Source organism: Blennius ocellaris (genome assembly GCF_963422515.1).
Source record: "Blennius ocellaris genome assembly, chromosome: 10".
NCBI classification, from domain to species: Eukaryota; Metazoa; Chordata; class Actinopteri; order Blenniiformes; family Blenniidae; genus Blennius; species Blennius ocellaris.
Window position 1 is genome coordinate 14,603,982 of NC_137659.1, and position 24,679 is coordinate 14,628,660.

The window sequence follows — 24,679 nt, forward strand, 5'->3', positions numbered from 1 at the left end:
CACATTTACAGCTAATGTGCAATTAACCTTAAATGGGAAGTAACTGGAGAGAAAAGAAAACAAAAACACACACAGGGAGAACATGCAAACTCCACACAGAAAGGTCCCCCAAGGCTGCATTCCAATCAGGATTTTACACCACTGCGGTGCTGGAGGGACATAAAAACAAACAAACCCAACCTTGTAAATCATAAAAGACGAGCTATTACTGGTCATTTCAGTGCTGCAGGAGCAGGACAGGCCTGTAGGTGTGTCACATCCAGAGACAAAGGTAAAGTGACAGACTGGGGGACGCAGTGCCGAGAGGGCAGAGTTGTTTTCCCTCGTCCCAGCTGACCCAGTATTAAGTAAACAGTGCAAGCAGCAGAAGTGGGTGTCTCAATGGGTGTTTTCTCCTCTTCCCAGGTCCTTTTTTTTTTTTTAACGAGGAGTTTAAATTTCAGGCCCGGAGGTCGTGGCCCCTCCGTTCCAACACTTCAGGGAGGAGGTGGGGCGGGGGAACCTGTCGCTGAGAATAAAAGGCCCGTCGGCTGAGGAGGTGCAGGCGTGCTCATACCTCCGTCTGCAGGCCGGACAAGGAGTGACTGCCTCCAGCCGGCAGGCGAGCCAGCTGCCTCGGGCTAAATCCCAGGTGGCGAATATTCTCCTATTGCTTGGGAGCGAGCAATCGATCCCACCCTGCGGAGGGGGGAGAAAGTCTGTGGCCCCGTAGTAGACGGGGCTCAGCAGTTTTGGTGACCGGCGAGGCGTGACTCAGACATTTCTGGCACCCCATTATTAACAGCAGGACGGGACGGTCCACAGGCACTTAAGGGTCCCTCGGAGCCTCGTCCCGACTCACGCCGGCAAAGACTTTCAGCGGCCCGCAGCTGGATGGTTCACCGGTGCTCGTTCTCAGCCAGCGCTGCTCTGGTTTATGATGATGCTGCAGGGCGGTGAGTGTTTTTGCTGGAGTCCTGCGTGGTCACTGGGGGGGGCACACATGGGTCCCTCGTGATGCCAAGTGAAAGGAGATATCCAACTCGGCCCCGGGCAGGTGAAGAGGAAGAAATTGCACGGCTCAGACGAGGGAACGGACAGCCAGCTGAAAAGTGTCGAAGGGGATGGCGGTGAAGTTTGGCAGAAAAGTGGGAGATTTAGAGCCGGAAAGACATAAACACACATAAAGAGGGTTGTACTTTAGTGAGGAAGTCCGGTGGACAGAGGGGTGAAAAGTGATTTCCCCTGGCTCTGCAGGTTGGCGATGCACAGTACAGAGAGGAAATCTACTCATCCACGCTGCTCCATCCCATCACTCCTTCAGCTCTATACAGCTTCCTGCAGTCTGTAACCTCTGAAACGCACGCACGCACGCACACCACCTGCTGCAAGGCCTGCTCAGCCGTGAGCTCGCCGTGGCACTGAGGACCTCATTGTCTGAACAAACAGTCGCCTGCTGTCACATTAACATAAGCACGGATGAAGCGTAAAGTATGACTGTTGACATGAAACAAAAAGCAGACTAAATACATCAAAAATATTTACTGCGCATACTGAGAAGTCACAGTGAAAAGAAACATGTATATACAGTAAGAAAAATACAGAGGAGGGGGGGTGGCAGACTTTTTGGAGGACAAAAAAAAAAAGTTCCACAGAATTAAGCATGAACAGACAAATATCCATTACAAATGTATTTATTGAGTTGCAGAAAGCCATTTATAACTGTATACAAAAAAAAAATATTAACACTTTTGATCACTTTGATTTCCTGCTGATAATGAAATGTTAAAGATAAAGGTTCTTAAATACGACGAATGACAAAAGCGAATACATTCTGCTTTATAATGAACAGGTTAGTAGAAGAGGCAATTTGGGTCTAATCTCAAGTCATCCAGCATTTGAACAAGATAAACAAAAAAAAACAACAACAACGAAAATCCAACTTGCAAAAATAAAATGGACATCCTCAAACTGAAGCTGAAAATTGGTATTTTTATATGCTTCAGCACATAAAGTACAAACATAATTTTACAGTATCTCATCCTCTGGGTTCTGCTTGATCAGCAAACTCACCACTGTACTGCAAATCAACCATTTTGATGTTGTAGTTTGTAGTTTATGGGCTACAACATACAAAACTATCAGCATAATGCTTCAACTCGGTGTCTCACATTAAAGATATGAGCAGTGGGCCGTCGTTCGCCGACGCCAGACCGGTTGCTGTTATAACGTCACACTCCCCCACTACAAGTTTCCAAGTGATGAGGTGCAAGGCACGGTCAGCCGTTCACTATACCTTTGCTCTCAGAAAATCAACTATTCAAACCAAATAATAAATGAAAAAAGAAAAAAAATAAACCACGACCCAACAGGGTTAATTTTTTCCAAATAAGAATAAAAAAAAGGGATTGATTGATTGATTGAACCCAGTGGCTGTTCTGAGGGGACCAGGCAGGACGTGGTGCTGCAGGAGCCCAACATTTTCTTATGGAATCAAGTGTGGACGTTGCAATGAGAGCAGCTTTCTGCGAATGGCGGTGAACATGTGTGAATTATGTTTGTGGACAAACCGTAATGAACAGTAAACATGCACTTCTCAGGAAGTGGAGGAAAAAAAAAAGAACAGAAAACAGGTGAAATCCCTGTTAAAATAACAAAATCCTGCTTTGGTGAAGCAGTTCTTAAATGCACCATGACTAAATAAAGCTGATTGCTCATTCGTGTGATTATGACAGGTGGTGACATGTAGACATTCTCATGTTGATTTGGAAAACAAAAAGGCGCAAAATGATTGTGATAAACACTGCATGTTGAAAACACTGAAGAAGTGTGAGGCAGAACCTCTGCAAAGTGCAAAGGGCCTGATCAGCGTCGTGTCGGTCTGAGATTGGCAGTCGTCACCTACAGATCCTCTGAATCAAAAAGAATAATTAAATTAAATCCTACTCCCGAGTCGCACAGAGCACACACACGCATCTTAGTAACGTACACCACATAAAGCTCAGAAACAAAAAGGCTGCAGACATGACTGTAACAGTGAGCCAATTTCAAACAGACTGAGTCACAATGCTGCTTCGGCCAGAAACTCAAAAACAAGACGCAGCCTCAGGAGGAAGCACGTGGTGGTGAACTCCAAACTCTCATAAACAAGACTACCATTTGTAACAGAAGGAAGGCCCACCTGTGACCGAAATGTTGGGACTTTGTAACAAAATAAATAATTAAAATAACCCTAAAAACAAAAATATATATTTATATCCTACAATCCATGATTTGACCATTTACTGAAGAAGAAGAAGCTTCGCAGCAACAGGAGGATGGAGGAGGATCGGACATGGGAGACGGAGCGGAGCATTACTGCACTGCATGTTTGGAGAAGAAGTGATGGAGACAAGAACCGGGGTGGGGGGTGGGGGGGTCACAGTTTTTATATCCTCAAGTGGTGAGGGCTCTCCTGCCATAGTGGGCTGTGTCACAGAGCAATAAGAATCTACTATCAGAAATAATTTAGACCAATTGGAATATTGGAACTGAGTTTCACTAGAAACCTGCTCCCAGTCTTTTTCTTAGAGTACGCTCTCTTCTCACTAAAGATCAAATTCAGAGCTCTGATTCAAACTCACAGTCCATGTACATGAGCACACTCACAGTACAGTAGTGAGTCTCCCCATTGGGACGAATAAAGCATCCATCTATTCATCCATCCATCTATCTGCAAAGGCATTTGATATAATCCCAGGGCAGGTCTGCACTCAGGTACTTCATCACCCTCCATCGACCGGAGGTGCTCCCGTTGGCTCGTAATCTCTGGATTTCTGCTCCTGCTCTCCTCTGAAAGGCGACGAGAAGCTGAGGCTTCACGGCAACACGGTGCCTCAAGCTGCGAGCCTCTCCTCTGATCAACAGTGTTATTGTCGCACTGTAATACTCATCTGTGTGGCACACCAAACTCTGAACCGAGAACGTACAGCTGGAAACAAAAAAATTACTCAAGATGAATGGACAAAGACACACGGGAGGATGGGATGAGGGGGCTGCTGCAGCTTATTAAAAAGCACAGTAAAAATCTTTGATATTTACACTGAGGAAAGTGAATACATTCAGGCAGCAAAAAGAGAGCGGGGATGCCCTTTCCCCTTTGCGAGGTACGTTTGGCACTGCTTATACACAACCCGTCTCCACACTCCGTTACAGTCCCGTCTCATCCCTTTGTCCTCTGTCCCTTCATCGGGTCAACCAGCAAAGTCGAGCTAAACCGACTCCTGCAGGTCAACGCAGGATCACTGCTCTCGCTATTCATTTGTGTGATACTCTGGTGGGAGTGGGGGGGGGGGGGGGGTTGAAGTGGTAAACGTTGAAGCTTGGGGCCAGCAGAGCTTTCTTGCTTCCGTCTTGTCAGCGAGCCAGGAACCAGGAATATCCAGTCCTCCTCATGCCCCCCCCCCCAACCCCCTCCCTGCTTCGGTCAGCAGGAGTCTTTGGTTCAGAAGGCACATTTGTGCATCTCTCCACAGAAACCCTCCTGTATTATCTCTTATTTAAAATCTCCTTTGATATAAAAACCCCCGGCAGTGTGTGGGCCGCCCAGACGCTGAGGGATCATTTCTTGTCAAGTTAAGTCCATTCCTCAGCTTCCTGTTCTGTAGTCCTTTGGGAATGGCGCAGGGAGACTGTGAATGGGTGTAAACTCAGATACCGTTGGTCAGGTCTGTGATGACGTTGGCCTTCACCAGTTTGCGGAGGAACTCCTTCTCCTTGGATATGTTATGCGTCCAAGACTGCGGGAGAATCAGAGGAGAGAACAAAAGGTAAGTGGCGACTTGTCAGATAAAGCAAGACGATCCCTGTGGGGTGACGTCCGACGCCACTTTGTGCACAGACACCGCTCTATATATAAGTTAGTGCGGGACTTCCATCGTCCCAGCTTGTAGGCATGTGGGTGTCCAAATGTACAAATGTGTGTGTTAAGCCATGCTGGGTCGGTTTTCCTCCCGCTGTGCTATGAAGAGTCAGCCCAGCGTGGCGCTACGTAACCAGAGCCGGAGGTTCCTGTGTGGCGCTTCGGGATGCAGAGATGAAGGAACGGCCAGACAGTGAACAAAGAAGGTAAAGGGTGTCGAGAAAAACTATAGAGGGAAAGAAAGCAGTGCAAATGCAGGCTGGTCTTGCACATTGCTGGCCCATCTGGGTGAAACCGCTTACCTATATATTACACCAGGAAATCAATAAGCTTTAGGTTTATCCAAAATTACCTCAAATAGCAACTCGGCCCAGTTTACATAATGATATTGAATAGTTTTTCATTAAACTCCAAAATTCAAGGAGCAGTTTTTGACAACTAAACCAATAGAGGAGCCAATAAAATTGGCACTGCGGGGTTTTCATACTTGCACTCTGCCGTCATTGGGAGGACTTTTTGAAAGCTTCAATATTTGGCACTTTTATTGTGAAAATTAAACATGAAAGTCGAGTTCTAGTCATACATATTTCATACAAGCAATACAGGGCCTCTATAAGTTACACAAGTCCATTTGTTGACAGTGTTATTGAACTAAAGTTGGTCAAAGCCAAGCATATGACTGAATCGCGCATTAACTGTTGCACATTTTCTTCTTGCTCTGCTCATAGAGGTCCGTCTCTGCTCTGTGACGGGAGCCTTGACATGGAGCATATGCTCTCCAGGACCAAGGCTGTCGAACACCACTCTAAACTGACGCATCTCACACTTTATTATTAAGTTTTGTGAACTTGCATAACTTCTGTGGAGATTTTCAGCATCCACATAAATTAGAAATACTTTGTCTCTTTAAAACGGAGGAACAATAGGTGTATGTTTCACGGCTGTGTGGTTCTAGAAAAGCCCAGTGGACCGGCGGTGGTTAAGTGTTCCAAACAAAAAAAGCCCCCAGTACTCCCATTAATTACACGTGTGGCTGATGATGACAAGGTTGATGAAGATGATAATAAATGTCAAAGGGTTCACTCGAGGTTTAGACAGAGGTTATCATCATACTGAGCTCATAGTTTACGCACTCCAGCACATGGGTGACATCTGATTCCACCGGGATTTAGCGTAAACACCGAGGAGGAAGATTTAACTGATCAGTCATGAGAGCGTGTTCAGAAATATAAACCAACACAGGAACACCAGAAGGCAATAACTTTATTATTCAAAGCTTTCCATTCATGAAGAACATAAGCCGCATCAAAAGTAATCGAATTTCCACAAAATATTTCACTACTTTTTAAGTTCAATTAATGGAGATCAAACACATTTGTTGCAATATGACGCATTGAACTGGAAATGTCTTGGAGGAAAAGGGCAGTGAAAAAAATTGAACCTCAGCAAAATTACTGGACGAATATTTCCATGAGCACAAATAGTGAAGGCTTTGTAGTAAATGTACTTTGGCTTGAGTCCAGTTCAAACCACCCATGAGGCTTCACAGGAGTGGTGGTCCCTCCTAATCAAAGACTACATTTTCTTGTTTCTTCAGTTCTTTTAGTTCGTCAGTGAACAAGTAAAAGACTCAAAATATTCCTCTTACCTTCGCCAATGCTACGTCTACGTGACTTATCTTAACAATCTGGTAACCTCGCGGTGCCTCGATCGCTGGATAACTTTGCCGGGAATCAAAGAACAAGTCGAATGCGTTCGAGGACTCACCTCTTTCATGGCGGACATCTTGACGGTCTCGTAGTAGTGCAGAGGTGCGTGGGGTGTGTTCATATCGTAGCCAAAACCAGCCACCGCCACCTCGTCACAGTTATGCAGAGCCATGGTAATAGCCACTGTTCCCAAAGTTGGAATGTTCTGAAGTGGAAACAGTGATTTCAGGTTAAAGCACGTAAACACTCACCGAGGGCATTAGCAGACAAAATAATCATTTGTAATCTCAAGGATGACTATAAATACGAAGTATTTGTACTGGTGTGGCCTCTGACAGCTTTTCAGAGACGGACCTTCGTTGCCACTTCGTGTATCTGCTTCCCTCCCTCCGTTGTGCCGGACTCTTTGTTCTCCTGCACTGCTTCTAACTGACTTTGAGGACTTGGTGATTAACTATTACCTTTAAGACATGACCTCTGCAGACCCCTTGCTACGACACAGTGATCTAGAGGGTTGAACTGTGCTTCCTAAACGCCGCGGGGCTGCCACAGATCTATGGGGTACAGGAGGTTCGTGCGTGCGTGCAGAGGAACAGAGTTGGAAAAATGCGGGTGCAGGAAAAAAAAAAAAAAAAAGAAGAGTGGATGGAGGCCCCATTTAAATCATTACCCTGATTTGCAGCCCTCGGGGTAGGTGGAGCCCAACAAGCAGCTGGCCGACCCCCCCACCGCGTTTTATAATACAGATTATTTTACACAACTGCACTTACACACACACTCAACATAAACACGAGTATCACTAATAGACCTCCTCATTAATTTCCATGTACATAAACACACTCTGCCATGATCAGGAGAGAAACTGCAGCGTGTTCGGGGGTTGAGAAGGTGCCAAATCATACACCGCTGCAGCCTGCATTGTACAAGACAGCACTGCACACACACACACACACACACATGTTCAACACATGTTGCCGAGTGGAGTTCATGCAGGGGTGCTGCGGTGGCCCCAGAGGGTAGAGTCAGGCTGATACACTCCTCATGTCCCCTCCAATTCTCCAACAATATCCCTCCTTTGGTTACCAGCAGCACACAGTATGTCCATGTATGGAACTATATCCACATGCACATTAGGATTTAATTTCAAATGCCGCAGGATGTTTAATTCATCATATCTCTGTCCTGTAATTAATTGTTTTCCAGTAAACTGAACTTTAAGTGAGTAGCAGAAGATATTATGTTAGAGAAGTATAGCCTCTCTAGAGCAGTTTGAGTTCCAGTCAGACACGATTCTAAACTAAAGGTGCAAACATCTTTGTCTAGAAATAGATTGAAACATGATGCAGTGCTGAAGAATTGCTGAAGGCCGGATGTGCTATACACAAAGTACTCAACTTTGAAGCAATGTCAACAATGAGGAATTGTTTGGCATAACGTGTGTGGTATTCTTTCCCCCTTTTTTCTGACAGTAGCAATATTACATAAATGTCATTCGGTAGAAGATATAAAGATTGACGTACATATATATGTTCAAGTAAAAGAAAACGTAAAACACAGAAGACCAAGTTATGTACAGCGACAAATACATCATTTGTTCTGGTTTTTATACAACTTGACTAATCTAATTTTAGAATCATACTTTTAAAATCAGACTGAAATGATTCCAGGAACAGAAATTATATAATACTGTTTATTTTGGGTGTTTATTTTATTTTTTTTAATCTATTGTGCAAGCCGAGGGAAGCAATGTTTCCGTTATGTTTCTCATTTAGGAAACAATTACAATGCTGGGCCTATTAAAATCCCTGTTTCTATGATCCACTTTTATACAAATACTTCACTTTTACTCACTCCACAACAGAATGTGAATACTCACTCCAGTAGTAGCATTCAGTCAAAGAGATTTAGTGGCTGCTTTCAGATTAAATGTCAACCAATTTAATAACTGTGATGTGATGATTGTTTACTATATGTGGCTGCCTTTTCCCACAGCAAGTTTTGAATTACTGCGTTCGAAAGTTGTGAATGCGCATGTGATTCTTACCCCTTTACCCATGACACCATTGTTGAAGGGCAGGCCTATAAACTGGAAGGCTGCCTCTTGAATGAAGTACGGGTTGAGGATTCTCATCTCCGTTGGCTCTCGAGGAACGTAGTGAGCCACAGACTTCCAAAAGCCCTCAGTACCTCTCTGAAGAGTTCAAACAGACAAAAAGAAGAAAAAATCATTAGTTTTCTATTCATGTATCCTTTTTTCCCCCCCAGACATATATACAAATGTCCCCTCCAAATGACACATGACACATCCGGTGGGGATAGCTCAATGAATTCTATCAGGCAGACATCAAAGTGAGATTAGCCTCTGTAACACTGACATAAAACACAAGAGCATTCGAGAAGCCAGACCCTCTCTACCTCTGATTAGGTAAAGGGCTTTTGGGACCTTTAATGGATGAAGTCAGGGTGAGGGGCTTGCAGGACATCAGTAATTACGACCCACCAGGAGGAAGGTCTGCAAGGGCTGCAACTGCAGTGAGTGAAGTGCTACTGCGCTTCTGCGCAACCCTAATTTTTTTTTTTTTTCAGGCTTTCTAATGAAAGGTCCCTCAAATCAGAAAGTATTCGACATATTTCTCTAAACAATGGGAAGATGAGTGCATTTCATACTATCGACACAAGAGTAACTGTGGTGTCAAAATTTCAGTGAATTACATAACATTTCGTCGTTTTCCTTTCAGTTCCTCAAGTAATCTATTCCACTGTTGTCCTCATAAGGTCCTGGCTGATTTGTTCTTTCTGCTTCTTAATTCTGTTAATATATGTGAAACATGTGCTTTATTTCTACTGTATTGATGAACAACACCTGGTTACAAAAGATTGTGTTTGGTTCTATATTTATCTGGTGCTGAGACACACGGGTGGGAAACTTCATGCTGAACTTTATCCATAGCCAACATCTGTGGTTAAATATGTCATTAGAAAGGAAATGGTTCCAATCACATCTTGACCTGAGGGTGTCAGGTCCTTTTACACAAGGCAATCATCATCAGTCGCCAGGACAACCTGTCAAGACAGGCCAACAACAGCGCCTGAATAAAATTACATAAGTCTAATGAAACACATTTGGCCCGGCTTGATCATACCAAAACCGTTACTGGATGTGAGGGAGCTCAGACACAAAGGGTATTCCCCCAAAAAAGTCGGCACATGATGCAAGTAAATGCCAAATTGTGATTGGCAATGAAGTGCCCCTCATCACAACTTCAGATGAAGAACGGAATGAACACATAACAAACGAGGCGTGCGAGATCGACGAGCCCGACAGTATGATTTCCGAAAAGCCACCAGCCAACAGGGTCAGCAGATGTAAATGGGAATCACCTGTTCAAATATTCAAGCACCCGCCTGGCCGCTTTTGATACAGCAATGCATGACTGTGTGTGTTTTTGTGTGTGTTGGCAGAGGCAGTAGCAACAAGTCTGCTGGTTTTGTGGCTTCAACAGCGGCGGCTCTTTTTGAACACGGGCCCGACACTGTGCCTTCGGCAAGCTGCAACAGGAACAGCGGCTCATCTCTCCTGTCAACACAGCTTGTGTTTGCCAGGAATCTATTTAGCGGCGCTGTTTGGATGTGTGCACGTCTGTGTACGCTGAATAAAGACAGTGATGCATTTTTCCTCTTTATTCTGTGAAGGAGAGAGGCTAATGACACACAACACACACCCCTCGCTTTACACAGCAATGACCTGGCATGTACACAACTGTCACAGGGTGGGGATCTCTTTGAAGCTCTTCAGACAAGTACAGGTAGCTTTTGAGAAATGAGCAATTAGCATGGAGGGATTCAAACCCGAGGAGGGAGGGGGTTGTGGGTGCTGTTGTGTGCAAGAATGTGGGAAGTTGCTTACGTTAAAAAGGACTCCGGCGCAAACGTTCACTGGTTTCGAGGATCCAGACAGGGGAAAGTGAACGCTCCACCCTCCTTTAACAACATCCACCGGGTGTTGTGAGCAGAGTATTTGGCTTCCCAACAATTTCCAGAAGGGCGATAAAACAGCAGCCAAGAAAAGTGTGTTTATAGCCTGATACTGGGAGCGAATATTAAAACGAGCATCATCAACATGAGGCAATGTCTAATACGGCTTAAAGTAAGTCTCATCCAACAAATATGTGGCAGATAATGTGTACCCGGGAGCGCTGGCACAAGTCCTCAAGGGAACAGGATATACTTTCCCCTCCGGACCGGCTGCTAACGTCGGTGTGACTGCACATTAGTTTGTCAAGAGTGGTCGCTGCAACAGTGGCATATGAACAGGATCAGAACAGGAAGCTGGAGAGTGGTCCAAGACCACTTACTCACCGAGAACTGACACACACACACACACACACACACATGCTCAAAGGTGAGCAGATTTGGCTGTTTGGGCAGTGCTCAGAGAGGAAATGACTGTTTCCCTTCTCCCGCGACAGCTTTATGGGTAAATTGGTCTGTATTATTAGATTTAAGTGTGTGCACAAGGCTGTGAGCTTCAATAAAACACCTGTTAAAACGATCCTGAACTTGGATCGTCAGTTATTCGCATTGCAATAACAGAGTGGCGAGCGGTCAACATTACTCAGTCAGAAGAACTTAAAAGTCGGGGGGGGGGTAGATTTCACACTTAATGTTTGCTGAAATGTGTGTGTGGACCATTTACAAAAGCTAAGTCCATCAGTTACTTCATATGTGCTCCTATAAGTAATTGTTACATTGGACGTTGACATTTGTTACTTGGTGAGGTTAAAGGTTTTGTGGGTGAACATTTTTCCTTTTTGAGCATACATGGAATGAAAGACTTTTGACATCATCACTTTCAAAAGCAAAATCATATGTTGTTTTTCTACTTCAGTACATAATTAACAAGTTGTTTCTTTTACCGCTCACTATGTTGCGGCAGTACTCCACACTGAATAAACTGAATGCTGACTCATAGGAGCAATTTGCCCTTTTGAAAAGTTTTGCAACCACTGCAGGGTCTTCAAAATACTTGGAAGAGGAAGATGATTCATTTATGCATTTCTAATAGCCGCCATGTCCTATATCGCCAAGTCCGGTGTCATATTCTGGAGGACAATATCATTTTAAGATGAATACAACTTTGCCTCTTAAAAAAAGTGGAGAGAAGGGACTGTAGTTGCCATTAGGGCAAAGCACCCCCACCAAACTCATCATCTCTACCCCTGATTACCCTCATGAGGTTGGATTACCTGTGCTTCAGCATGTTTTCACTCAGAAGGAAAATCCTAAACACTGGAAAGTCAATTAAAACCGTGAGTGTGAAAGTCGTCTTAACATGTCTGTCGTGGGGAATTTCAGAATATATGACTATTGTGACATGGAGAATATAAAAACAAGTTGTGGTGTGGGCTGCAGTGAAAGCTCTACAAAGACCAAGTATTTGTCTTGCAATTTCAAAGCTGTAGGAAGATGACTCAAACACGAACCATCAAAGAAAGCTTAAAGCAGCGGATCAGGTGAGGACAATACCGGAGTGAAAAGACGACCTACTGTAAGCCAAAAGACATGAGGGATCACACAGGTGGAGAAAGCGATGTGGATCAAGGACACAGATGGAGAGAAGCATTGACAAAAAGAAAAGTAAAATGGAAAAAGGGGATGCACAGAGATGAAAGTAACCATGGGATACTGTTGGTCAGATGCTTAAATCACACAAAAACATGACGGGATGCATCTTTTTCCAGATACATTAGAAGTATGAAAATTCCTCTCAGCTGTGCTTCACTGCCCAAATGTAAAAACTCCCCAAAACAAACAGCTTGAGCTGTGCTTACACTTTTCAGCGTGGTTTGGTTTCACTGTGGCTTAAAGCACAGGCCAATGAAATTTACCTCACCTTTAAACTCAAATGTTTCTGCTCGTTGAACGAAGCAGATCGCTCAGTTTACAACTCCTGCGGGACGGCTCGAAAAGTGTAGACGTGCTGAGTGGGACTGAAATATGAGGGGTGAGGGAAGCACAAAATGTTTCACATGTGCTGGGGGACTGCAGGTGGTTTAAAGCTCTGCAATGTAAATGCACACAAACAAACTTCAGGTGTCCCAATGGCCCAGAAGAGACGCCAGAACAGCTTGTCAACAGAGAACATGTGTCTGGTGACAAGCTACAGAATGTCTGTTTGCAAAGTTAGGACCTAAAAAAAATACTCTAAAAACATGGGTGAGCTTCCTTAATAGACAGCGATCATACGATCGATCTCTGCCTGGATTCGTCAGTCCTCTAAGCCACCATGAGAAGAAGTCGTTGCACTTGAAGTTTATGGAGTGGGAAAACTCAAACTCGGAGGACCGGATTCTGCAGGGCAGACTTAAAGCAATTTAGAAACAAAAAGGCAGCCCTGAACTGTGAATAATCTCAATTAAGGTGGTCTGGATGTCATTAGCACTGTGTACATGTTGGGTCTCTGGGTTTACAAACTGCAGTGTCTCACCTCATAAGTGCCCTGCAGCAGAGGAACCGTGTCAGGAAGAATGTTTGAAAAGTTGCACAGTGGAGGGATTACAGTCCATAAGGTTCTGGAGGTAGATGATTTTTTTTTTTTTTTTTGCTCTGCTTTGGAAATTTTATTCCCTTTTGTTAGGAAAGAATCTGAAGCATTTGCCAATTTGTCTTTCACTTCTCTTGACACATACCACAACCTTTGGCCCCACTGAGGTCAATGGTTTCTCAGTTACTGGCCTCTCTGAAGTTATCCCGTGTGTGAAACCCTCGTCTCCACAATCCCATGACGGAAAACGTGAAAACAGTGTCAGCGGTTGACAACAATGTGACCCTAAAGTCTTGTAGGTGCAGCAAGGCCTCTGGGAAATAACAGGTGACATCTTAGAAGGAAAGCCCCAAGGACCCGTTGCTTTTCTGCTAATAAAAAACCCCAAAACAAATTAGTCACTATAGTGACCAGTCAAAACTGTACTTTAACTTGTATAAATAATCCCTCGACATCCAATGCGTCCGGGTGCTTTGCTCGGAGAAACAACTGAGGGTACAGGTCGGCGTGTTCATCGAGGCAGGGCGGGTAGGTGAGTCACCTTTGAAACCTAAAACCACTGGTAATCAGTGACATCCGGACACTATGTTAGTCACTTGGTTCATGTTCAAATCCATGTTTACGAGTATGTAAATGTTTATGGGTGCATGTATGCCTGCGACTTGGGGCTTCTTCACAGATGTTTGGGTTTTTAAAAAAGGAGCCCTATAGCAGCCTGGGGAGCATCCGCAGAGATAGAATTCCAATAAACTTTATGGGATATGATGACAAATCACTAAAGTAAAACACCAAGAGATTTCCCTATTCGCTATGCAATATATAACATATAATTGCCCTCCCACCCCAAAAAAAAAAAAAAAAAAGAAAATTGGCCCCACGACAATATCTTGATGGATCTGAATAAGAACCTCAGGCTGTATTTCTATTAAGGGACAAGTACGCTCTTCCTGAAATTGTCTGCATCCATCATTCATCTCTGCCTCGCAGCGAGCACAGAACGCTCCTGTAAACAAACAAGAGGGACAGAACACCGACACTCCACCTTCAAACCCTCGTGTTTACCACCGGCTGTATATCCTACACTGGTTCTGTTTAAAAATACATCCACAGATACAAACAAGTGCGGCAGTGTGAGCGTGAAGCGTGTGCGCGGTGCATGGGGGCAAAAATCAAATTGGACACAGCAGAAAAAGAAATCATGTTTGAGCACATTTGTAAACACTGTATGAAGCAGCAATCAGGTAGACGGTTACGTTTGTCACTCTGCTTGTAAGGCTGATCCCACAAAGTCGAGTGGTAATCATGTCGGCCGGTGGTCGTGAGGGATCGGGGAAGTCAGAAGCCTTGTTGATGTTGCAGTACTGTGATATTATATCGGAGGAAATGGTTTAAAAGGATGAGCTTGCAAATCGGGACTCAGCCCTGAAGCTGATGAGTGTGTACACATGTGAGCCGTGTTTCCGAGAGTCGACGAGACATTCAATAACATATTCGGAAATTCGCCTTGCTAATTTGTATTCTGCACAAATTTCCACGACAACAAAAAGACACGACGGCGCAAGATAGTCAAGCACGCCAACCACTTGCTTGGAGGAGTCTTCTGCACAACAGTGGTGTACCACCCGCTAACCTTTAAGAGGAAGGGTGGAAAAAAACCAAACAAATATACTTGCTTTCATAACCGCAGCAAGAGAGTGAAAAGGTTTTGCGTCCCTCCCGGCTGTAAGTGTGCAGGTTGCACAAAGAAGTGGCCGGCAGATGTAAAAGCTCCCAGAGGACGACTGTCCAGAGTTACATCAGGTTTCCCTCCACGATGCACAAGAAGAATAAGAGTAACGGCGCACCAAGCTGAGTGTTAATGGATGAGGATTCCCTGCCGCACATCTCGTTGTGGGCATCGTTCTCCAGACTCGATCTGACAGTTTAAATAGCTTTGGTCTGGCAATAAGTGAAAACAGTTACAACATAAAATATTTACGAGTCGCTGTTTTGGGAATGTTTTTTCCCCCTCCGACTTCACAGGAGGCAGGTTTACATGCACTCATAAATACCTCTTTATGTTGCTGTTTCCACTGCATTTGTCTTAGCTGGGTGTGAGTCAGATACGCTGACTCTTTTTAACGGGACGCCAATTTCTTTCATGCTGTTGCGATGAAGTATAATTTACTAGTAAACATATTTCGTCGCCATAGAAACAATCTTCTTTTGGCCAATAAACGCTTGTGTACTCGTGTTTTCTTTCTCCTCAAAACTATAGTTATCTTCTAAAAATGAAAACATCACCATTTATTTATTTATTTATTTTTTAAATGGGCCCTCTACTTAGAATTGTTTCTTTTGGAAGACGTTGTTGGTGTCACAGCCTCAGATTTGTGGACAGTCAAGTCATTGTCGATAGCGTGTTCTGTCCGTTTACTCAGAGCTTTCTCATTATCCGATAGAAATAATTAAAGACGAGACACAAAAGCTTGCTTGTTCAACACAGATTCTCAACTGTGCTTTTAAATCACTTACATTACTTTTTGTGGGGAGTTTTTATGTTCTATTTGAGCATGTGCGAGTTTTCTCTGGGTATTCCAATTTCATCACACACTCCGAAAACATGCAAATGGGTTTCATCAGTGGCTCTAAACTGTCTGTTGGTATGAATGTCTGTGTGTTTGCACTGTGATGGATTGTCGACCTGTCAGCTGAAATCCCAAGCTGTATAAGACAGTATAGAAGAAGGATAGATGGATGATGTAAGGTCAGGGGCGTCAGACTCATTTTATTTGATGGACCACATATAGTCCCATTCCGTCTCAAGGGGACCAGATCAGTAACATGACCGCATCCCAATTTTTAGTCAAATCCAAATGTTTTCCTTTTGCGCGAAGAGGTACGAGTACATTATGAAAAGAGTTTACATTTGATGGAATATCCTTATACAAGAGCTGAAAAAGTTTGAATATACCAGGGAAATGAGCACAATTTCACAAAACCAACTCCTTTCTGAAGCATTTTGCAGTCTTTGTGCATACTTTTGTATATTCAGCCCACAGGGTGATACTTCACAGGCAACAAGGTCACTAGTGTTCACTGCTACATCAAAGATCTCTCAGTTCATTGAAGTATTGTGCTCAGTCCATCACTCTCACTCAAAAGACCAAAATCCCCGCTGCATAAATCAGCAACAGCAGTCGATTTTATTGAAAAATCCCAGTCAATATTTTCATTGCCATTTTGTTACACCTAACAAAGTCAGAGAGCAGGATTGGACGTCATGGCAGACTGGTTTTAGCCCTCGGATCATATGTTTGACTCCCCCAGTACAGAAGAAAAACCATTCCTTTTGTTCTCATGGGGGATTTCTTTCAGTATCGTGATGCCACGAATGAAATTGCTGTTGTTCACTCCGGTCCCCATGTGCAGATGTATTCTAACCATCCTTGCCTCACAAAGTAGCGTATGGAAAAAAACAACAACAAAACCTTCAATAAAGCACTTGCATGTTATAGGAAAATTTGAATTATTTCACAGTGCATTTAATAATCACCTATAATACTCAGGGGTTTCTTGCTGTGTTCTTCATTCCTGGTAGGCTACTATCCTGCATGTTTAATTTGCCTCTTTGATGAAGCACATGTGATAAATCAGGCATCAACCATTGCACAACAATGCTTGATGATGAAACACTCATTTGAATCAGGTGTGTTGGAGCAGGAAGGCTGCTAAAAAGATCAGGACATTAAGTCCAAACATCCACGGCTGGAGAACACTAGTTAAAAGGAACAATAGCAGACGCTGATGAGCAAAAGCAGCAGATTAAACATCTGGTCGAAACGGGCAAAAACCATCTGATTGAGCAACTGACCAACACTGCCTTTGTGCTGATCTGAATTTCAAAGTCAAAATGGTTTAGGGGTTTTTCTCCCATATCGTTCCATAAACTACAGCTTTCCCACTGATGTCACTTTACGTACCGTTTTACAAACACTATAAATCAGGTTCTAATGATGTAAAAGTAGTAAAGACAGCTAAAATGATATTTATATGACAATAAATCAGATTCTGCACATGTATTGTACCTATGCAGAGGTCAAACGAGGGTCTTTGCACATCTGTCTATTCTCCTGATCCGTATTATCATCAAGGCTCAGACCAGAAGACCCTGATGATTTTTTTGTGTGTATGGGTGTGTGTGTGTGTGTGTGTGTGTGTGTTCACTGATTATTAACCCATGAGAAACATTCTTCCTTCTTCAGCAGATCAAAGCGAGCCAAGTTGGACGCCAGGGGCCAGATCAATTATCCTAGGCAGCCATTTCCACTGTCCTCTCCCTCCGACACACCAGAAAAATCTGGGCCCTATCAAAGGCTGAAGGGGCCATCAGCCAGCCAAGCAAAGCCATTTTCTTCCATTTTACTTTACTTTTACCTTCCACTGCTCATTTTCTTTTCCCCAGCTATTATCCCTTTACCCCATTTCACTTTATCCATTCCATCTATCGCTTCCTCTTGTACTTTAATCCACATTCACACCATTACTTAGTTACAGCTTGCCATTCTTTGCCCTTTCCATCCCCCCTCTATGTCTGTATAGCCGTTTTCCTTTTGTTTTTTTAATCCCTACTTTCTCACTCACGACTCACTACTTTGACAAATGTCACCTTGTAAAAATTCCAGCTGGCAGCTGGTCCTTGAATGTCACACAGCTGTGTGGGAAAGCGAAGCAAATCTCTCCAGTCTTGCTTTTCCCCGATAAAACAGAAGCAGCCAACGCATTGAAATCGACAATAAAATGAAAAATTGCTAAAATGGTATAAGTGAGCAGTCTGTACTGCTTTTATTATTCAAGATAGACATGGTTCTGATTTATTATAATAATGCAGGCAAGACCTAAAACATGTTCACTCACATACGGTTTCTCAAGATTTTTTTATGCTTCTGGATCAATACCTTTGTACGTGATGCGAAATATAAGCAACTTTTTTTCCCCCCACAAATGAAGGGAATTTTTCTCTGACCATCTATAATCACATAACAAATTTAGATTTCCATTCTTCAAATCAGACCTCACAACAGTGGATACGGCCCATGGCATGGAGCAATGCGACATGTCACGGGTGTGGGCGAGCAGACGCCGATGCAGCAGGCGCTGCGTCTTCTGGGTGTGAAGCCGAGCCGCGGAAAACAGAAGTGGGACGGAATCCAGCCGGACGAAACAGACTAAACCAATGACATTGAAACGACGCAGCGGGTGGATTATGAATCAACAACATCAGAGATCACCTGCCAGTGTTTACAGTGTATGACAGCAACTAAAGTTAAAAAATAACCCTAAAGTAAAAGAGAGGAACAGACAAGGGAAGACAGAGGAAACCATAAAGTATTAAAAATATAACTTAATGGCACTAGATTGAGGAACTGTTTACAAAGAAAAGGATATAAACAATGCATACAATACTTGCCTCAAAATATTCACATCATTATATGCTAAAAAAAAAACTTCAAGCAAACAATATAGCAGACAACAATGAAAATATGGATCCAGCCTGGATGTTGAAAGGATTACAGAATGCGTACACCCACTTGACCAATTACAGACCAGTTTCTCTGCTTCCATAGTTCTCCACATTTTTAGAAAAGCTATTCATTCACAGATTAGATCAATTCTTAGACAAACACAAAATACTTTTACAGTCAATATGGATTCAGGTCATATAGTTGATATATTTACTGTTATTTCTTGAAAATATGAATATATAGATTTTGTTGGTAAATATGTAAATAAAAAACTACAGGGATATGAATGAGTGTTGGTTGACGTGAAGAAGGGATAGGAATGAATAAGCTTCGATTCTTCCTACTGCTTTTTGGATATGTTGGGTCACTATTTATTTAGTTATCTAATGGCTTTTTGTGCTTTCTTTGCTTTTTTATGTTACGTTTGTGTTTTATTTTATTTTAGCGTGTTGTTGTTCATATGTGTCCAAATTAAACATTTCAAATCAAATAAATCAAGATGTGTTTTTGCAAGTTTCCTCAAATGAGCTGCTGTTTTCCTAAGGTAGGCCAACTGTGTCAAGGACATCGGAAAATGTGCTGGCTCTGGTAAAATCCCTGCATTTCTCTTCGCTGTATAATCTCAGCGACGACACTGGAGAGTGGTGAATCCATCACGTCTACCCAAGGAACGAGCTGGCACCAATATACTCAGACCTTGCAATGATCATTTTTCACATTGCTGCTCAAACAGTTTTGATTCTAAATATTTTACTGCAGGTATTTTCCATGTTTGTGCCACACATTACCCATGCCTCTAAAGAATGGAGGCCCATACTCTGACATGACCTTTCCATCTGAAATATTGCAGCTTACAAAATATATTCATTTATTTCAATTCCATTGGAAGCTTTTTGTTCTGGAGCTGTGAGTGGATTCCAAAATACATCTTTGATAAAAGAAAGTGTACATCAAGAAGTGAGTGAGCATGCTTATAAGAGCAATTCTTTGACAGATATTTTTTTAACATCCCCTGTACCTTCATTACCACTGTCGTCTGTGCTGCTTTAAAAGATACCGTTGAGGAAATTGTCTCATTCAGTCCGACGGCAATGACAATGAGGCCAGGTCATAATTTGTGGCAAACAAACAATGGCAGAAGAAACTGCAAGCAAACAAACAAAGACTTGGCAAAAGAAACTTGTGCACCAAAGTGTAAAGTAAAATTATGCTTTCAACCTCACCGATGTTTCCACAAATAGGAATGTTCAGAATGTCAGAGGTGTTGGGCAGTTATGTCATGCTAAAAAAAGGCTCACATTACTCAGCTACTCGTACATGTTTAGACAAAAAAAGATTTAAATTGTCGGCAGTCGGGAGCTGGATAAAGTCTGCGTGGAAGAAAAATGAATGAAATGAAATGAATGAGAAACATGTGAGTGAGTCTCCAGCTGAAATGTGTTCTGCTAATGGCTGAGTTCAGTTGGGACTCATTTAACACACTTTGATTTGTCTGGATTTATGAGCAGCGGCTCCTGCGTTATTCCTGGATGTCTGCATTTTCTTTTAATTGCTCATTTTAACATTGATTTCTTTATTGATAACTTAACCTGTGCATACTGAAATGCAGCTTTTGTGGCAAGTTGTTCACCATTTCACAAACGTTTTAAAGTTAGGGAAAAAAGTTAGTCAGTTAGGAGTAAAGGAAAACTTGTTTTACATTACAGAAGTTATGCAGGCTAAGGAACAACCTTAGTTTGGCAGTAATGTGAAGACATGATGAAATGATAAATATGGCCGCTTGCCCGATGGAGCGATAAGCGTGCCCTTACCAGTTTCTCTTTGAAGACCATCTGTCTGAGCCACTTGAAGTCGAGGGCTTTGAAAGCCGAAAAAACGAAGAGCGAGTCCTTTTCATAGTTTTCGGGCTTCTGGATGGCTCCCTCTGGATAGGTGATCCTCAAAGTGGTCTTGGTCCCTACGTCCTTGCTATAGCCACTTACCGGGGCTTCGTTCAACCTGTCAGCAAACAGGAGACGTTATTGAGGAGAGTCTGGGTCTGACAATGGCCTGTAAGGCAAACATCAAGTACCTGGCAATGTTTGTCATTCAAACTTCACAAACTCGAATTGTCTGCAAAAAAAGGTCCAGTAGAAAACCTTCGGTTGAAAGTTAAAAAGAAACAACTGGAACCCCACAGATAATTAAATTGTAAAATACAAGCCTTCTTCAAATGACGGTGTAGTGGAGTTTGTATGTTCTATATACATGTGGAGGGCACTCAATTTCTCACAGTCCAAAAGCATATGGTTGAGGTTAATGGGTGCCTATAGGAGTGAATATGTCAACCAAATGCGAAAACCATCCCAAGGTAAACTTACGTGTGACCTCATCACAAATGTCAACATATGAAGTGTGCAAAGCAACATGCAGTTAAGTGAGAGCCACTCTGGAAACGGGAGCAGCAGACAGATGAAGTGATCATGAGCTTTTTGTTTTGGTAAAAAGGCATGTCTGGAGAGCAACAAGCGTGACAGCTGATGAAAAGAACACCTTGCACACTGGACACACGGGAGTGAAAGCATCTTGATTTGGAGAAGTTTCCATAGTGAAACGTCAAAATCGGTATGCAACAGGCCTACGGCGAGTCGGAGTGAAACAAAAGAAACGCTGGTTTTTATTACATGACGAGGATCCAAAACATTGAGTGGCATTCACTGATATTTCTATTATATGGAGGTCAATAGAAATCTGTAGGGATGGCGTGAATGTCTGCGCAAGACAGAAAAGAAACATCTCAGAGCTGGAGGTAATGTGGAGGACAAGTGGGTTCAAATGTCTGCATCGGCGTGCAAACGGGTGCATTGCAAAGTACTGACTAAATGGCGTGCAAAGGCTTGTTCACATAATCGTTTTCTCATAATATAATCAGTAACGGAAGAAAGGCTCCTTTTTATGCATTTGGTACAGGTATCATTTACACCCCCCCCAAACAGTAATTATCCCAGACAACAGTAATCAGTCTTTGATATGACATATCTTATCCTAAATATTTCTTTGGGACAAACTGCTTCTGCAAAGCATTTTATATCACGAAGGAGCTTACCTCACGACGACATCGTAGTCGTCTATACGGGAGCCCAGAGACTTGTTGGACAAGATTCCACCATTTCCCACAATGATGCATCTTTTGCAGCTGAGACTGAGAGGTGGAAGACCAAAAGTTATTGCAACTGAGAACTGGCAGACACAGTGGAGGACTTCCTTTTGAATGTGAGTGGGTGGTGGGGGTACCTGTCGAGCTTCTCTCCAAGCCCGTAATACTTTGTGGTAGTTAAAATGCTGTCAATTATTCTCTCTGCAGATGAAAAGGAACAAATGATCACATGAAGACAAAAAAAGAAAAAGGACAAGGTTATTAACCTTTAATCATCACTTGTATTGCTGAGCTGCATATATTCATACAGTAGCAGCATATTCACCACGATGATTAATCTACTCGGGTGCAGTTCTTTAAACCAAAACACTTTCCCCATCACTTCCCACTCAAAAGATATCCCTTTGTTATCAGGATCCGTGAGCTCGTGCTTTCCACTCTAACTGGACGACATAACCGTGTAATAGCACACCAATGATTTTATTCGGCGATTACAAAATTCAGAAACCTACACAAAGTTGCTACTTTGACAGATGAACAGGCTGTGAAGAATCTCAGCATATCACTGGAGATGTGGCAATCTTGGTGGTCTTAAGATAGGAGGAGAGAGATCGCCTTTCTCCGTTTATTCGGTTGCAGATAAGGAAGGAGCAACCAATCAAACTCCAAAAATAGCCGTGATGGGACCACGGAGGGAAAAAAGCTGTTGTACACCGGAGAGGAATGAATCTGGGAGAAACAGACCTACAGAGTACAGGATGGTATGCGTGTGTATGGAGAGCTCCCATAAAAGCACTCAGAATGGAATGCTGTTTTCAAACAAGCACATTCTCCTGGTTAAGTGGGCAATGTTGAGCTCCTCGCTTTGCGTGGTTAGCGCCCTTCTGATCGCAAGGTGAAACACTGCAATGTTTACCCACAGTGTGCATTCCTGCCATGTTCTACGGTGCATTCTGCAGGAGTCATATGTCCAGCCTTCGATGTTCCACATTGGTTTCCTCAGTGACCACCTTCAGGCCGTTAATCATTTATCTTCGATAATAACCCAGCTTTGATTACATTTGCGACTACATTTGAACCATGTTACATTCTTTCTAATGATGCAACCGTATATAAAAGGTTGCAAGGTTCCAAGTGTATTTCCTTCATTACCACCGTATCCGACAGTCAACCTGCTGCACACTGTTCAAAATGACACACATTCTCATGGCCCTCTACATCAGCATAACCACATACGGTTCATTGTCTGCAAAGAAGGGCCAAAAGAAACAGCAAAAGTGAGAGTGAAGAGATTGTGAGAAGGAAAGAGCTTAGACTGGGGCCTCAAAGCAGTCTGTAAGACGTATTATAGGCCATTCACACTGGCTAACGATCCTAATGATTAAACTGCTGAGGAGAGGCGAGTAAAGCCGCCACCCATTGTTTGGATGTGGTGTCGATGTCTGGCGTCAAGCATCACCCCGAGCAGCATAAACACAGAGGACCACACCTGGCTCCGACCGAGTGAAAAGTGAAAAATCACAATGGGCAGCGCTTTCTTCTTCAGGATGACATGGAAGCTAATTGTTATAAGTACCGGAGATAAACATTTCAGCAAACTATGTCTCGTGGCAGAGCCAATGACGAATGATTGTAGGTTCAGACATTAGTCCCCAAGGAACTCTTGAAATGACAAAAATCTTTACTGGGAACACGGGAACAGCAGAAGCATTTGATGATACATCAACAAAAGGGTCACTGTTGGGAAGAGTGTAGCCTAAACAATAACAAGCCTCTTACAGTGAGAGAATGGTATTCCTTGGACCTGCACTTAAGTGGGCTTTTGACTTTACATGATGAGACACAATGATTAATAAACAATTCGCTAACAATTTACAATAAACTACTGACAGTATGATGATGACGAATGTCTCAAACATATTTAGATTTGGAAAAACTGCTCGACATCGATATGATGAAATGCTTGGCATTGTTTCATCATTTCTTCCTGGCTGAGTCATGTTTCCTCTGAACTATGTCTAAAATTACAGAGCAGTTTATTAGGTGGGCACGCGAGGAATGAAAACAGCACCTGGTGGTAGACTGCTACCACTCATCAAGTTGTGAAACCCTGCAATATGCTATAGAGCACAGATGCTTATTACTGCTCTGATAACGTCAAACTGCATTCACAAGAGAATTAAGATCTCTGTCGCCAAGTTGAACGTAAAACTACATCAGGCCTGTAATAATTAAAATGCTAAATATAACTGATTTCAAATATTTAACAGCTGCCCCTCAAATACTATTGTGTTAAATCAATTTGTGTTTTATTCATGTACAAGATAGCTGAGGTGTGATGCAACTGCCCACCACTAGTCAGCGCTACGGAGACACAAGACGCCCACATCCCGACCTATGACGGGACTGGAGGAAACTGGAGATTTAAAACTGAACGGTGGAAAGCTGGAGAGATGGCCTTTGATAAACCCAAAACAAATTGGCAGTACTTCCATCTAGAAAATGAGAACAAGTAGAATGTAGGCTGTTTCAGAAAGGAAAATCATGCAGCTGTTGCAGATCAAAATCACATTTAACTCAAAGTTTTGGATAATAAACTGCAAGAAGTTAGCGGTGCTTGCCACACTCAGGCCAATTTGATATCCTTTACCAGAGACACCGATATCACATGTGCTAATAAAATTACACCGCTCATCATCTCATCAATTTAAACCGTTTATGATGTCTGGAAAAATGGTTTTGGCTGCAACTTTGTTGAAGGTAAAACCTTCAGGAAGTTAAAGGACTACACCGAGCTGTGACACAAAGGGTTTGTTTCTGTAGGCCTGTAAAATATATGCAAAAATGTCTGCTTTTAAGATTTTATGAAGGGATTCTCCACACCCTGGGACTTGAAATCGACAATAA

General features: G+C 42.9%; 1 protein-coding gene across 2 annotated transcripts in view; it reads right to left on the minus strand.

Moving 5' to 3' along the window:
* Positions 1-1,657: 1,657 nt before the first annotated feature.
* st3gal3b (ST3 beta-galactoside alpha-2,3-sialyltransferase 3b) overlaps positions 1,658-24,679 on the minus strand; it is a 41,547-nt gene continuing 18,525 nt past the window's right edge. For both annotated transcript variants that reach the window (XM_080503643.1, XM_080503644.1), the window contains exons 8-13: positions 21,910-21,973; positions 21,722-21,817; positions 20,448-20,634; positions 8,633-8,779; positions 6,647-6,793; positions 1,658-4,757 (exon numbers count right to left, since the gene is read on the minus strand). In XM_080503643.1, coding sequence (XP_080359769.1) covers positions 4,668-4,757; positions 6,647-6,793; positions 8,633-8,779; positions 20,448-20,634; positions 21,722-21,817; positions 21,910-21,973 — 731 coding nt within the window. In that variant the 3' untranslated portion in view covers positions 1,658-4,667. The remainder of the gene's footprint in view (positions 4,758-6,646; positions 6,794-8,632; positions 8,780-20,447; positions 20,635-21,721; positions 21,818-21,909; positions 21,974-24,679) is intronic.